We start from the raw sequence: 17,445 nt of genomic DNA, 5'->3' as shown, positions 1-17,445 counted from the left end.
ATTCCCACATCATGGATGAAACACTCTGTACATATTTTGGATTGGAGAATAAGTATGCAAAGTGTGATTTATATAGGATTTCTTTATTATGTTTATTTACATTCAAACATCAACTATCACAAGGTTTATGAGATATGTAACAAAGAAATAAAAAACAAGAATAAACATGGATAACAACATATACATGCTCTAGATAATGCACAAGAGAAGGGACGAATATTACTCGACACAAAGTGGAATATCTTACTCCACTCGAATTTTAATAACGAACTTATTAATATCGAAGATCCCATTGAAAAACAGCGATAAAATTTCTCCATAACGAACATATTTATCTTTATACCTACATTATAATATATCTTTCTCAAAACACTCGTCATATAATGAAAGATTTTATCCAGCACACTCATAGAGATTCTCTCATACATTTGTAAACATTTAAGAAAATACAGTAGATTATGTTGTGCTTTACCCTGGTGTATCTTTGAATCGGTAGGTCAAAAGATTCGATCTATAGGATTGGAGCATTCTTCATTGAAAGGGAATCTCTTTCAATGTAGAAATATGACCTAATCCAAATAGCAAAATATCACAATTCATCTAAAAGTACACTCATTCTTTAAAGTTGTTCCCATAAGAACCAGCACCTGTGGGTAGATGCACGAAGGTTTTGAACGTAAGAAGCATAATTAATCTTAAGCAGTAAGGTAGTAATCAACAGCTGTAAAGAAACTGTCTTAGCTACATATATGTCTCAGTAAATTTGATAGAACAATAACGGACGTATTCTAATGGACTGATATGGATAGGCATAAATATAACCCTTCTAGCTGGTCTGTGAAATAAAAGGACCTGCTAGTAGGGCTATGGATTGCCAGTACAAGCATTGTGAATTGATGGCACAGGCTTTGGGGGTTGATGCACGAAAGGTTTAGCCTAAATACTATGGGACTTCTGGTGGCCTAACAGAGGTCCAGGAGCTAACCGGTACAGTTATATTGGAATGCAGTGACATAGAACGCTTCGATCCTCATCCTCTGTTGGAATGAGTTGGGTGCAGCTATTGGTAACATCGAAAATAAACGGGGGAAGGGAACAAACACATTCGGATAACACCACAGTGAACATCGAGGTTGGACTTCTTAAATTTCGTAATTTCTAAATTTACTGACGATATCGCTTGGAGGAGGGTTGTTCCAACCAGCCCCTGTACGTCCTGACCAGTGGAGGTTGGCGCCCCCTTCTGAAGCTCTTCGATGGGCGCTTGGGGCCGAGCCTAGAGAGGAGGGGCCAGATGAGCCTCCGGACTCCAACATGCGATCCTTCGTTTTTGGTGTGCTCCAGTGCATTGACTGAAAAAGAAGAAGAGATATTTCATTAATTGACAAAATATTAGGTGTAGTAAAAAGAAAACCATCATTTCTCCAAAAGATGGCATTAGTTATTTGGATCTCGCGTTCCACTTTTCTGACAGGTTTGTGATTAGTTGACCCAGTTAAGTTTGACCGCGCGTTAAAGATGGACACGAGCAAAAAACAGCTATAGTTTACAGTTATTATTCAATAAAGGTGAAAATGCAAGCCAGGCGGATAAAGATATTGCAAATAGTTTTTTCGGTCCTGATACTGTAACTTGTTCAATTTCATTCCGGTGATATCGATGTCAAAGATGCAAAAATGTCTATAAAAAATGGATATTGTCGAGTCCGATCGTTATGTTATCACTGTTTTGATTGCCCAAATGCCAAAAATTGCCCAAAAACCGTTTGGAACCATTTGCAAAAGGCTGATCTCAAGAAAAAGCTTGATGTATGGATACCACATGAGTTGACACAAAAAACCTCATGGGCCGAATTTCGATCCTCGACTCGCAGCTGAATCACAACAAAATCGACCCATTTTTGAAGCGGTTGTTGACTGATGTTGAAAAGTGGATCACTTACGACAACGTCTAGCGAAAACAGTCGACGTCGAAACGCGGTGAGCCGGCAGAAACGGTGGCCAAGTTGGCAGCCAGAAAGTTTTTGCTGTGTGTTTGTTGGGATTGGCATCTACTATGAGCTGGTCCCCTACGGCACAACTGTTGACTCGGAACTGTACTGTCAACAATTGGACCGTCTGAAGGAAGTAATCCCCCTTAGCGGCCAAATTTGGTCAATAGACGAGAAATTGTGTTCGATCAGGACAACGCCACACCACACACACATCGATAGTGAAATGCCAGTTGCATGAAAGTTTATTAAAGTTCAATTCAGCATTTAACTTTTAATCCTTCATCAAACAGTGCAGGTGGACAATAGTCTTCTTCTACTGGAGGATTAAAATTTTAATGACGGCATTAAATTTCAATGAACTTTACTGCAAATGGCTGAAAGTTTCATAGAAAGACTTTCAAATTTGATTTCTTTTCAAGCATATATCATATATCGATTTCTGAAGCTAGGTGAACTACGATTATGTAGTAAATGATTACGTTCCATACATATTTCTTACATTTCAGTTAAGATTCACAATTTGATGAAGAATGTCTCTCTTTGAACTCAAGTATTCCATATTTTAATCAGCTTTCACTACTAACCTGATGAACATGTTCCTTCATTCCCAGCCATTGCTGATAACTGATTGCTATACCACTATTTCTCCATTTGTCATAATTGCTACGCTTCTCTGGATCGGAGAGCACCTCTTTGGCAGTCTGTAATTAAAATCATTCCAGTTAGCCTGAAAGTCGGCATGATTTCCGTATGACTTTTCAATTATAGATATGCATTCGGGAAAGTTTCAACTTAGGCGGGGAAATCTGGAAAGAAAACGAGGAAAACGACTGCAAATTAGTTTACTTATTAATGCAGAATTTCTCTGCTTGAATTCTTCATGAATTTCGAACACTAACAAGTTAGGAAATTATGTAGATCTTCGAATATGAGAAATATAAATTGGAATCGTTCTAGAAAGAAATGTTCGCAGTTCCATGATTCTGCTATTTTGTGCTAGTTTCGTCACTTTGGCTTCTTATTATGTTCTTAAATTTATGTAGTTTTAGAATTTCTCCACTGACTGATTTGAACATATTATTAATTAAATCTATTGAGAAGGTTGTCGTTACGCTGAAGGGGATAATCGTAAACCAATGAATTTGAAATCACAAGATATCCTCCTCCAAATATTAGAAGTCCATTATTGATGTCTTCAGTCATAACTGACTGAAGACATCAATAATGGACTTCTAATATTTGGAGGAGGATCGATCTCGTACTCGATCGGACTTATCATTAGATACAGATAACTCTGTATCTAGTGATAAGTCCGATCAAGTACGATGGGGTTAAAAAGATGAGATTTAGTACTACAAAAACTTTTGTGGTAGTTTTGTGATTAGTTGACTCAGTTTAGTTTGAGCGCACGTAAAAGATGAACACTAGCAAAGATATATTTCAAATCATTATGGTTTTCTTAGTCCATTATATTGGTTATAATAATATTTCCGTTATGGTCATTTCGATGTCGAAGATGCTCCATGCACCGGAAGGCCAATTGTCGAAAATGTTAATAAGCACGGTTTAGATTTCTCGAGAGCTAAAGATTGCACAATAAACCGTTTGGAAACATTTGTAAGAAGTTGGTTTCAAGAAGATGCTCGATGTATGGGTACTACAAGAGTTAGTGCAAAAAACCTCAAGGACCGAATATCATCTGCGATTAGCTATTGAACGCATCAAAATCGACCCATTTTTGAAACGGTTGGTGACTGATGATAAACAGTGGATCAATTACAATAATGTCAACTGAAAAAGGTCTTCGTCGAAAAGCAGTGAGCAGGCCGAAACCTTGGTCAAACTAGGATTGACAAACCTTGGTCAAACTAGGATTGACAGCCTGGAAGGTTTTTATGTGTGTTTGGTGGGATTGGCAAGGAAGTATCTGCTATGAGCTGCTCCCCTATGGCACAACTGTTAACTCGGAACTGTACTGTCAATAATTCAACCGTCTGAAGGAAGCAATCGTCCGAAAGTGGCCAGCTTTGGCCAATAGGAAAGGAATTGTGTTCCATCAGGACAATGCCAGGTCACACATATCGATAGTGACCTTGGGTCACTATCGATATGGGTGGAAGGTTCTTATGCATTCACCTTATAGTCCGGATCTGGCACTTAGTGATTACAATATGTTTCTGTCCATGGCGATCAATTTTGCCGTTGAAAAATTCGCTTCAACAGAGGCTTGTGAAAATCGACTATCTCAATTTTTCGCCGTGCTTCTATAAAAAGGCATAATGATATTACATTCAAAAGGGTACCAAGTTATCGAAAGAAACGGTGCATATTCAACCTAAATCGGATTATTCCAAGTATGGTAATTAAACCTTTTTTTTTATGCAAAAATAATGGATTCCCTTTCGCTACATCTTATAAGAATTGACCAGTCTGGGCATTTGTCGGAAACAATCCAGAAATGTCCGGCGGGAATCTTTTATATAGGTCACTCTATAGAATACTGAAACCTTAATTTCAGTTCTTTGCAGCATCGATTCAATTTGTCCTCTTTTTCTCTAGGAAAGCTTTCGTGCAACTAATCTGATATTGAATTGGACGTTTTCAACCTTTTATTAGAATTCTTCGAATTGCGTCCGGTGAAACCTACCTTCAGCTGTTGGAATTTAATTTCTGCCTCTTTATTTCCGTCATTCTTGTCCGGATGATACTGGAGAGCTCGCACCTTGTACTCGGTGTTGATTTGCTCGACCTGAAATGAAAACATTTTTTAAAATAAAATTTACTCGAAATATAGGTTGAGATATAATTTGTAAATATTTTGTTAAACGTTACATAGTCAATTTTCTTTTGAAATTACAAATTTTCTACAGGGTTCAGAATGCTAAATGAGTTTTTTGACGGGGGTCTCCTAACTGAAAATATTTCTAGAGCGGCTTTTACAAAATAGAAATCGGAAAATTCTGATAAGTATTTAATTCTGGGACCACTGATGGCATAGTCAGTTAGGTGAAAACGAACAAGTTGTATAAGATGGAAGCATGGCTTGGATATGGGGCCTGCTGAGTGTAGCTCTTTGCTGCACATCTTAGTGGCTGGTATTCGATCAACAAGGCAGAAGCCAGAAACGTTGAGCAACAAAGCAAAACACAGTCTCTTAGATGACTTCAACAGTTATTTTTTTAGAGATGGCGAATAACTCGAGAACAACTCAAGAAAGCTATAGAAAACATACACAAAATTAGAGGGAAATCAACGCAGTCGAAGCAAAAGATATTTTTACGATCTAACTATATTGTGTATATGACTGGCGCATACATATTTGCGAGCTTTTTCCAGGGGACTGTCAAGCAATTGGAAATTGCCAAAAGATTGACATTCAATTTTTTTAATTAGAAATCAAAAGATAACTAAGGTAATATGAATTGTTAAATACGGTTTTATTAGAAACTAAAGAATTTTTCCATTTGCTCTAACATTGATTGTAACGTTCTGGCCATCATCTTTTTTGAAGAAGTACGGACCAATGATACCACCAGCCAGACAAACAGTCAGTTTTTCTGGATGTAACGGTGTTTCGACATACACTTGAGGATTAGTTTCACTCCAAATGCGGCAATTTTGTTTGTTGACGTAGCCATTCAACCAGAAGTGGGCTTCATCGCTAAACAAAATAAAATGGACGTAGTGCGCGATACGTATTCCGCACAGAACCATTATTTTCGAAATGAATTTGAACTATTTGCAAGCGTTGTTCAGGCGTGAGTCTATTTATGATGAATTGCCAAACTAAACTGAAAATAAATCACTTGACAGCTGTTAAATCGGTCGCCATTTTGAACAGTAATGCCAACTTAAAGTTATATACCTCGAAAAAAAACACCCGTTATAACTAGACTTCGATTCACAAGCTACTATTTTGATTGGTGCTAAATTTCTCTTTCATTTATTAACTTATTAACATTTATTGACTCGACTATGATTTTGGCAATAATAATCATCAGATTATCAACGCAAAGTTAATGTCTCGTCAAATTATTATAAAACAGTTGAAATTTAGATGCAATCAAAATAGTCATGTTATATTATTACCTTTGAATATTAACATAATAACATTATTATCCCATTTCCAATTGGCAACCTTTTCATGAGCTATAAGTTAACAAAGGCAATGAAGATATTCAATGTCAACAGTCAATCATATTAGAAGTTCGGAAAAAAAATCCTCATCACAAAAACACTGAGAGAGTATTTGAATGGATGTTGGAAATGAAATGAGGGACGGACTGATTATATAACTGTCCGGCATGTTTTTTAGGGCTAGAATGAAGAGAGAATCACGGTTGGAATGAGAAATTCAATCAACGAACGGACCCGCTTTTTCAGATAACAAAGGTCAGATTTTTCTCTGTAACAGTAGGGGTTGAAACGATGGAAGTAATTAGAATGGGTTGCTATTCTCGGTAAACATTTTTTTGCGAAAAAAAAAATTATGAAAGAACTGACGTAAAGTCAGGAGGTTTTGTACGCTTGTTCAAATACAAATGTTATATTTTCAAGAAATATAATATGAACTTGAAATAATGATTTTTCATTTGAAAATAATTGAGAGAGTATATATAGGCACGACAGACATTTTTTAATCCCGGAAAAAATACCTCCTCAATCGGAAACCGAACCCGCAACCTCCGAATCACTAGCCTAGGGCTCTCAGCAAGAGATCTTAATACTCAATATACTTGATAATAAAATGAGGATTATATCGATACAATATGATACATCGGTATCATATACAGGGTCTTTGACTAGTACATATATTTCAACCAATGATTCCTGAGGTCAAAGGAAACACTTTTTTCCTTTACCATTTTTTCCGATTCGGCTCGGTTGAAAAGATACGGGCTGTTAGAAATCCACAAAAAAATTTTATTATTATTTTCATCTCGCGAATGAAATAAGGAATCTTTGGTTGAAATATATTTTTTAGTCAAAGACTGACCCTGTATATAGTACCGATATATTAGGTGCACAACTTTGCGCCGTTTTTAGGCTGTAGCGATAAATGGTTGTCGAAATAAATAGATTGTAGATGTTATACAATGAGCTTAGGTATTTATAAATATAACGCCATCGAAATATTAGTCGATTTGTGTCTGCATCATTGAGTTATTCTCGATTAAACATGTCAGCTTACGAGCCAAATTCTCGTCCTCAGCGGAAGATTTAAATTTTCTGCTTTAATAAGGAGAAATCTGCGGGTGAGGCTCATCGAATGCTCTCAAATACCTATGGTGAGGCCGCTATTAGTGAAAGAACGAACCGAGAGTGGTTCCAACTTTCAACGCTTCCAGAATGGCGATTTTGACGTCGAAGACCAGCAAGGCGGTGGAAGAGAGAAGGTTTTCTAAGATGCAGAGTTGAAGGCATTACTTGATCAAGAGTCAAGACTCGTGTCAAACGCAACAAGAATTAGCAGAATCATTGGGACTAACACAACAAGTTATTTCAAAACGCTTGAAATCATGGAAATGATTCAGGAACAAGACAAGAGAATTGGGTGCGTAGGAGTTGAAGCCAAGATACGTTCGTTTGTTTGCTTGTGAACAGCTACTTGCAAGGCAAAGACGGAAGGGATTTTTGCATCGCATTGTGACTGGAGACGAAAAATGTGTTCATTACGATAATCCCAAGCGCAGAAAACCTTGGGGATATCCCGGTTTACTATTAGTTGTTAAAACCGACTGAAACAATCACAGGCTATGTTATAGAGTGCAATCAATGCTTTTGAGTCGAGCATCGAAAGACAATCGGCCGCAATACAACGAGAGATATGATAAAGTGATTTTACACCATGACAATGCAAGACATACTTGGAAACGTTGAAATGGGCAGCTTTACCCCACTCGCCTCATTCTCCAGACGTGGCTCCCTCAGACTATCACTTGTTTCGATCAAGGGCACACGGCCTGGCTGACCAGCACTTCCGGTCTTATGAAGGAATAAAAAATTGGATTGACTCGTGGATCGCTTCAAAATATGACCAGTTTTTTCAACGCGGGATTAGTACGTTTCCCGAAAGATGGGAGAAAGCAGTGGCCAGCGATGGATAATACTTTGAATTATAAATGTATAACCAGTGTTTCAAAATAAAGCCTCGAATTTCGGGAAAAAAGGCGGTAGCAAAATTGTATATCTATGTAATTCTCATTTATTCTTCCGTTCTTTCGTCGAAAAGAACGTATTTTATGATTGTTCAAGTGAAGGTTTTCCATCCATTTAATATGGGATAGTTGAAAGCATTCAGTAATACCTTCCCCCGCTTTTCCAGCTCGTTTCGAGTCAAAAACGTAGTCCGATTATAAAGTTCCCAGATGAATGTTTTATAAACCATGCTCAAGGAATACATCATACACGAGGGCAGTGTGGAAAGGTCAGATAGTCAAACAGAGGATGATGTTCCACACATTTCAACAGGAAAACGCGTTGTCACATCGGTAGCCTCTATTTACTTGTTTGTAGTTGGGGTAGGTTATCGTTGTAATCCACAGGGGTTATTCAAATAATCCGAAACCCTACCCAATTAATTCCTCGATAAATTTGAATTTCGAAGTGGCCCTAGGCAAAGCGTTGTGTCAGAGGTTGTGCCTCAATCCAATCAGAATATAATTTAAACTTGTACTGATCAAAAGCTATACATATACACATAAATTCAAAAGTTTTGCATCACCTTATTCTCATAAGAAGGAATTTCATTAACTTTAATATTTAATAAATATGATTGATAATCTTCAAATGAGTTGGCTATGCTTTTTTACCCAAGGAAATTAACTAAAGGCTCACTCTACTGCCGCTTTTGAGAAAGTTATTGTATATTATTCAATCAATATATTATGTAATTCATCAAGTGAGTTATGACCCTTACCGCAAGTTGAATAATACTTTATCTACGACTATTACAATAAATACTAAAATACAAGAATAGAGAAAGAACTTTATTGACAAATTCCAAAACTTACCTATAAACGTCAAAATTATCAAAGTGACATTCCTCCCCTCAAAAACAATAATGAAATTATCCCTTTCGGACAATCGAATGGAAGCACAAAAGTATAGAAGCACAGATCCAACTTTTCCGATTTATTATAGTGAGTTATTATAACTCACGCTGTTTGTTAATAGATACTATTAATTGCTCAAAAGCAGTTGAATAATGAATATATAATTCAATAGGAGTAGATAAAATGACTTTTTTTATATGGTTCGTACAAGAATTGTGATATATCATCATAAAATATAGTTTTGAATTTTTGTTATCAGTGTGTAGAGTTACCTCTAATCTTGAAAAGAGGAAACATCTTTTCAAGATTAGAGGTAACTCAAATTAAATAGTCTTTCACCTATCATTGTATGTCATGAAGCACATGATGTTTCCATCAAAATAATAATCAAATCAAATTTGGTTGATTGATGCACCACAAAAGGTTGCAACTAATTTATAGCTCAATATTGTCTTCAAACAATGTCAAATTTGGATAACATTTGTTGCTCAAGGAGACATGTGTATTTCCGCATGTTCCTTTGTTTAATCAAACCTGATGACATCGTGGAATTGAATGAGACTCTTAAATATTCAGAAGAGTTTGAAGAATGTAGTCAAGTGTAAGAATCACCAGGTGGGTTTAAAATAGATTTTCGGTTGAAGAAGACAGTTATCTCTACTGATAATTTCTACTGCATGAATGTTTGTTTCCTCCGTTCGGCAATAAAAAAAACTCAAAAATAAATAATTTTCATCAGGCCAATAAGATGTGTAAATGTAGATATGACTCCGAAATTATGGCATTTAGCAATAGGAAACATAACATGAAAAATATTCAGTATTTCTTAAATATTTTAGAAGGCAAAAAACATATATTGTGATCCATTCAAAATAACAAAATTCATTAATATTCCAGAGTGAGTAAAGATCTGAGAACTAAATACCACTATAATATTGACTAAATCAGAAGATCTTTGCACACCCAAATTTATAAAAATCAAGCTATCCGTTTCCGAGATAATTGAGTAGTTCCATATTTAAAACTCACTCTGTATAAAATATGTAATCTGCATGTAGTCTCGAATGGCTCAATTAAACAAAAAATACCTCATTGCCTTCCACATTCATATGATATAATCGAAAAATTCCAACCCGATCGGATTTGTAATCAAAGAAAAATTGGGTAATTCTTTTCCAATATTCATCTTGAAATTCCCATGGTTCTGGTGATGTGATGAAATTTTGAACGAAGCTTGTTATTTCACATCAAGACTAAAATCTCCGTCATCTCCGTCAGTTTTGTGGTCACAGAAATATCAGGTAATATTTTTTCTCTAATTCTGTGGTTTTTCCGTTCATTCTTCCACATCTTGTAGAACAAAATCGTGCGAGAATATATCAGAAACGCACAGTTTTCATGGTTATATTTTATTATTCTATGTTGGCACTCCGAACTTTCCGCCACGGCTTTATCTGTCAATTCATCAATTTGCCTTAAAGAAATCAGTTCTGCCAACCAACATTTTTCAATGCAAAAAGCACTAAATTATATTTATGGAAATATTTCATTAATTTCAATGAAAATGCAATGAATTAGAGAAAATAATGTATAATACTCGTACAGAAGGCTCATTCTACCACTCGTTCATTCCAAAACTCGCCACTTCGTGGCTCGTTTTTGAATTTTGAACTCGTGGAAGAATATCAATGCCTTCTGCACTTGTATTATAAATAACTATTCTCTAATTCTGTGGTTATTCCGTTCATTCTTCCACATCTTGTAGAACAAAATCGTGCGAGAATATATCAGAAACGCACAGTTTTCATGGTTATATCTTATTATTCTATGTTGGCACTCCGAACTTTCCGCTACGGCTTTATCTGTCAATTCATCAAATTGCCTTAAAGAAATCAGTTCTGCCAACCAACATTTTTCAATGCAAAAATCACTTAAATATATTTATGGAAATATTTCATTAATTTCAAAGAAAATGCAATGAATTAGAGAAAATAATGTATAATACTCGTACAGAAGGCTCATTCTACCACTCGTTCATTCCAAAACTCGCCACTTCGTGGCTCGTTTTTGAATTTTGAACTCGTGGAAGAATATCAATGCCTTCTGCACTTGTATTATAAATAACTAATATGGTTCTCGTTCAGCGATCAATATGAAATTTAGCATAAAGCTTGATATTGTCATTTTACAACGCAATGAAAATGTTATCGGCTATATTAACGGAATCTTTTGTCTGATTTTGTTCACTTTACCGCGGCATTCGAGATCCGAAGTTACCAAGAAAATGTTAGGATTCTAGGTATTTCCTTTCGTGAGTTATCATGTTTATAAACGGACAGAATTGAGTTTGAGGATGGATTTGTCATCAGTGAGTCGAACCTTAGGAGCTCAAAATTCTAAAAATACTTATATCGTTATAAAATCATTGGTGATATGTTCGAAGAACGAAAACTCAAAAACAAACAAAAAAGTTGATGAAATGAATGAGAAAAATACAGTTACAAAAACTGACAGAAAGACAGCTTTATTTTTTTTGGTAATAGAAATTAGGAAAAGATGAGTACTTTTAGAGATTTGCTATTTAGGAAACTATTTGAGTGAGCTTCTTCAAGGTGATAATTTGAATTTGAGTTGATTATTCAATATAATTTGTATTAGTATTTTCTCGATCAGTCTGTCATATGGATACTAAGAGAGAAGTGTATTCCTATTTCTCAATCATGTTTGTTGAATGGTACTTTAGTTTTGATAGGAATGTTTTTTTATTTTCTTCTTAAATTGATCTTGAATATGTGTATATCTAATATGTATCGATGAATCAGGAGTTACTCACATTTAGTGGGCTAGATCTGGCCTATTTCCTAGTTAGAATTTCAGTTTAAGTTTTTGTAGCTGATTTTATTGAATGAAATGCTTTATTATTATTACACATCATTAAGAACGAAATTATCGGAGAACTTAATAGAAAATCCGTACGAGAGAAGATAAGCTCTCCTAGGAAGCAACCGTAGAAGTAAGTTGGCTGAATTCACGAAGTGAAGTTCCAGCCAATCTTGAGCTTCGTTAATGCTCTGAGATAGTTAACTTTGTATTTTCAGGAAATGAACGCTGATTAGCTTGTGAGAGCCCATCAAGCTGGAGTTAATCCAATATCTGCTCTCAGAACCATCTCAAGATTTTCTGCCTGGTAAAATTAACATACCTGATGCGATTAGACCAATTTTATGCTGAAAAATCCTAGTGAATAATTCATATCGCCATTATTAAATTCTGAAATATTTATGGTTCTAAAAATGCAGTGATTCACTCATAATGATTTTCAATTATCTATCCAGAGAATCAATATCCATCAATCTGTGGAATCTTTCTAGTTACATCGGAGGATCAATGCTGTGTAACAACTAATTTTCCCATTTAACCAGTATTACTGGTTCTCATAATTTCCGAGAAAAGCTTAGAAAAACGTACACGCTGATTTTTTGATATTTTACACCGAATTATATCATCCCACGTTTAAGAAACCTTTCTTAGCAAACCACATGTATTTCCGCTGTCCCTGTGATTGCGATATAGGTACAGATGTACCCTCTATTAGTCGACTATTTGTGGGAAAAATATAGAAAAGTTCAGATTCCACTGTTCATGGGAAGATGTCACAGGGCTGAAAGCTTTGATGTAAAAAATGGGGAAGTGGTGAGAGTGAACCTGCCATACTAAATTGGGTGAAAATATTGTCTACCTGAGAAAGTTAAACCATGCAATAAGGGGTTCTCATTAATCCACTAAAATGTAATATTCGTAGACAATTATGACGTTTTAGGTGGTAAACTTTAAATGCTCTATTATTTCGAGGATCTTCGAGGAAAAAATTTGAACACACCTGGGATTTTTAGTACACGCTTGTAATGTGTTGAAAAATAAATAAATTCTTTCATTTTTGCACCTATTGGGCCATCGGAGACCAGAGTATACTTAAATATATATGAGATGTAGGTCATCATTGTCGTTGTTGTCGATTAATTAGATATAGACATTGAATTTCATTTTAGTCGGATCAGTTGTTACGGAAATATTGGGTGATTTTTTTTCGATGTTTTTTTTCTATGATTGTGACGACGCTATCAACTCCAAATTTGGCACGAAACCTGAAATTGTTATTTTATATAATGGGTGTTCCTTGATGATATGCTAATATTTAAAAGGGTGATGGAGCCATTTTAAGAAAAAAACTTTATATGAACGTTTGTTGTCAACGTGGTAACTTTTTTACATTTTTTTACAACCACAATGTTGCTATTGCAGATATTTCTATTGCATTTTGTACACGTTTTCACTGCATCAAGATACATTTTCTTATGTACAAACAACTTTATTATTCACCAATGGCGTCTGCATGGGTTATGCATTGAATATTTTTGGAGAAAAAATTATACGACACTCCTTTTTCTCAAATTGAGAATTATTTTTGAAATTCTCATTCATTTTTAAACTGGTTTTACTCTGTCTAGGCATGGTTTCCGTTTAAAAAAAAATTAAAAAACGTTTTACATCAGGAACAAATTGCAAAAAGTGTTATGAGGTAACCATTTCGTGGAAATTACTTGCGTATCGGCTGAAATTAAATTAATAGCTCAAATTGGTCCAACGAATGAGAATTTTGAAAATACATTTTCGTCGTTAGATTATTTCATTACAAAAAAAAAATAAAACTGCTTCAGATCCATCCATATAAACTTACTTCCATAAAAAAATTGGAAGTATTGGGATAATTTACTTTTAGATATTATTTTTGAATTTTCTCTGACTCGAACAGCATGAATCTTGAAATTGTTATTTCACATTCAAAATGTGATCATCATCATGTGATCGTATTGTAGAATTGGAATTATCAAGAAAACAAAATTTCGAACTGTCATTTTTATAGAACCCTTGGTCGGATTTCGCCCATAATAGAAATTAACCGCAACATTCGAAATCCAAACCTATCCTGAAAATTTAAAGTTTCTAGGTTGTTCAACTCGAGAGATATCGTGGTTACGGAGGGACGGCCGACGGACGTACAGAATCTAATTTGAGAACGGATTCGTCATCAGTGTGTCGAGTATTATAGTTTGAGACCATAACCAGCCCAAAATTTGAAAATTACAGACATCGTAAAGGAATGTTATGTGTTCGAGGAAAACATATTTTACTCAATGACCAGAGAGATCTGAATATCGTTACTCTACTTTGAACCCTGGAATTCCCAAAATCCCTCCGTTTTTACCCTTTCTGTATATAAGGACATTTATGATAGAATTTTAGTTACCGTTATTCACCTCAGTCAACATGTATTTGATGAAACATTGAATAAATTTAGGGAAATAAAGTTATAAGTTGAGTTATTCTGGGAAATGAGATTAAAAGATACAAAACCATCTTATGAACTTGGTTATTTGAAAAATCTCAATTCTAAAATCAAGTGGCTTCCAATTGTTCCAAACCCATTTATGCAATCCATTATTTTTTCCGAATTGTGATAGCCAAATATAGTCAAAGGAAGTCAAACCGCTATCATAATAAATATATAAACATAACGTGTTTTGAATTCTGAAGAACAATCCTAAAATTTCTTCTATAGGTCAGGAGGTATTGCTAATGACGAGAATCTAAATAATTTAAAACATTTAAATTCTCAAAACACTGTAAAAAATTAATCATTCAAAAAATATCTCACAAAATTTCTCATTTGAATTTCAAACAAGGTGACTGACACCGATAAAAGTTTTACCGAAAAACCGGAACAAATCGGAAAACACTTGTTGATCTGAATTTTTCCAACACTCACCGAAGAATTCTCATCGCAGCCTAATAGACCATAAAAATCCTCCTCTTCCTTCCTCTTGTAGTTCAATACTTCGTCAACAGTTGACATAATTCGCGAATTTAACTTCTGCACGCACTGCTATTACCTATTCGCCCAAGACTTCCATTAATACTGTATTACAACATCGGGACTTCTGAGGGAACTTGGGAAAACCAGAAAACCTCACCGCGAGCCAACGCTGCAGCTTGCCGCATCAACGAAATCACACTGAAACCAATAAAAAATCTGCAATTGGATTGAATAAGCGAGTGAGGTTGTAGGAAAGTGAAAGTTGTTCTCGACGTTGTCTAATACATTTAATTCCTAATTAAAATTTTTCGAATAATAGATAGATGAGTTTGGTGCCTCTGGTTGGGAAATGGGCATGCGCGCAGAGCGGTTTTTCCGGATTTCCAGTTGCTTCGGCTGAAGAATCAATGATATAACTCGAAAAGCAATTCATCGTACTCGGTTGGTTTTGAAATCAGCCAACCGTTCATTTAGTTAGAGCTCCTCACGTCATGAAATTTTCGGAAGGGCCAGCTTTGATCGAGCTCATTATCTGGATAGGAGACCATACTCTTTGAAAATGTTTGACGAAACTTGACAGAAATGTTTAACTTTGGTTGTATTTATTGTTTAAAATTTCATTCAAAATATTCCAGAAAGATTGAGTCGAAATCAGTATTATTTTTGGTTGTAATTCCTTTATTTTGGTGTTCTTCCTTGAATTTTGAAACTGCGATTATGCAATTAGAGTGCATTGTATTATATGAAGGAGGTTTTTTATTCAGAAAATAGTAGAATATTGCGTCAAATATGGACACTAGCATCTTTGACGCTCGCTCAAACTGAACTAGATCAACTAATCACAAAACTGTCACAAAAGTTTTTATAGTACAAAATCTCATATTTCTAACTCCATCCAGTTGAACTTATACAACGCGAGATACATATAACTGAAGCCACCTATTGGATAAATAATAATTTCTTTTTACTACACCTAATATTATGTCGACTGCGTAATCGAAATCATAGGAAGTTGAAGAAATTATACAAATCTCCTTGATTATAAAAACAACAGTGTTGTGATTTTGGATATGGACCATCAAAAACTTCGTGTTGATAGCCACAACCATAGCAGCATATTTAATTTCATTAGAATCAGAATTGAAGAACACTCAAGCGAAATAGCGAAAAAAATTATCGAATCATTTCGTGTCAACAGATCCGATGGAATTGAGATTTTACAAGTATATAAAATGGCTTTTGGGCGCTCCTTCAAACATGCGTCTGTGTGCTCCAAGGGCGCAATCGAATGGAGGAGAGTTCAAAACTCCTACTTTTTCATTTCATTGGATACTCTTCAACAAGTATCGAGCCATTTGATTTTCGAGATATATTTATTTCGTCATCGAAACTCGCTGTTTCGACTACAATGTGATCATCTTAGAAATTCTGACTATATCACTGAACAAAATAACTTACCCTGAAAATATCAAGTTTTATGACAGCTTCTTCATTAGTGAGAAAAACCCTATCGGTTGAGACCATTCCCGGCTCAAAAATCGAAAATTATCAAAACCATGACGATATGATGCGATGTGTTCGGGAAAAGGTCGCTGAAAAACTAACGTGTCGTATGCTATACTTTAAAGTAGTGTAAAAATCTATATAACTATCTGATCTCTACCCATTTAAAATATTCACGAGCCGCCACTGTTTCCGAAAAATTTCTTTGAAATTATTTGGGGCGTGCAAAAACAAATCAACAATTCTGCTATTTATATAAAAACCTTCAAATTGTACGTAATAAATAGAATAGGAACATTTCCATAGGTAGTCTAGATACTTACTAGATACCTTGATGACTACAATCCTTGAATGAATTTATATATCCTCTAATTCTTTCCATTCATTGCAAACACTAGATACAGAAATGACTTAGTAGATACACAATTTTTCACTACAAATGTACTCTTTTAAAGTATTCATTATTTTATTACTGGTATATTATTCTTGTTTTTCGTTCGAAGTCGACAAAATTGAAAATTTTGGAAAAATCCTAAAAATGCATATGTGAACGAATTAATTTGACTATAAAAATCAATTCGAGTTCATTTATCAAACCCACTAGATCGTATCTCACTTCAAGCATCAACTGAAATTTGTAACTATGACCTGATTTCCCAATTGGCTTTGTTTTGAAATGATTATGTCCGCTGTGATTGGTAACTCTCGTTGTGGTGTATGTGTCTGGTTGTATGTATTAAGTAATTTATCAATTTATTCGGAATCGTTTAGAATGGGAGTAATAATGAATGTCTGTTATTTCTTTTGTGATACGAATATTTTGACTCTACTCGAGTCACTTTGAGATAAGATTTTTTCTTTAATTCATTTTTTAACATTTTTTCTGAATGAATGATTGTGATTATCAACGTTTCCTCGATAATACGCGTTAGCATCGAAACCATAATAAAAAGAATTGTTTATATATTGTGTTAGATAAATCGGTCAGCTTGGTCGTTGAGGATATGCGCTGTTTGTAG

The 17,445-nt window shown here is 34.9% G+C and overlaps 1 protein-coding gene across 2 annotated transcripts; it reads right to left on the bottom strand.

The window, feature by feature from the left end:
- Positions 1–62: 62 nt before the first annotated feature.
- On the bottom strand, positions 63–17,045 carry LOC123676749 (J domain-containing protein). Of its 2 annotated transcripts, none has more exons than XM_045612927.1 (5): positions 16,750–17,045; positions 14,876–15,121; positions 4,641–4,742; positions 2,578–2,694; positions 63–1,352 (listed from the first exon to the last, which is right to left on the bottom strand). In XM_045612927.1, exons 2-5 carry the CDS (start codon positions 14,960–14,962, stop codon positions 1,143–1,145), a joined length of 516 nt encoding a protein of 171 aa, XP_045468883.1. In that variant the 5' UTR covers positions 14,963–15,121; positions 16,750–17,045; the 3' UTR covers positions 63–1,142. The 2 variants fall into 2 exon arrangements, with proteins under 2 accessions (XP_045468883.1, XP_045468889.1); XM_045612933.1 differs by lacking the exon at positions 16,750–17,045 and adding an exon at positions 16,382–16,398.
- Between the last annotated feature and the right edge of the window lie 400 nt (positions 17,046–17,445).

Source organism: Harmonia axyridis, chromosome 1 (assembly GCF_914767665.1).
Source record: "Harmonia axyridis chromosome 1, icHarAxyr1.1, whole genome shotgun sequence".
Taxonomy (NCBI): Eukaryota; Metazoa; Arthropoda; class Insecta; order Coleoptera; family Coccinellidae; genus Harmonia; species Harmonia axyridis.
The sequence above is the reverse complement of the archived record's forward strand: the minus strand, read 5'-3'. Positions and strand labels throughout refer to the sequence as shown.

What these genes read in the sequence shown, in the direction of transcription:
- LOC123676749 (XM_045612927.1), bottom strand. Translation starts at nt 14,962, where the DNA reads ATGTCAACTGTTGACGAAGTATTGAACTACAAGAGGAAGGAAGAGGAG. An exon ending in TTAAATTCCAACAGCTGAAG is followed by an intron (nt 2,695 to 4,640) that starts GTAGGTTTCACC and finishes TTTTAATTACAG; the next exon opens with ACTGCCAAAGAGGTGCTCTC. An exon ending in TGAAGGAACATGTTCATCAG is followed by an intron (nt 1,353 to 2,577) that starts GTTAGTAGTGAA and finishes CTTCTTTTTCAG; the next exon opens with TCAATGCACTGGAGCACACC.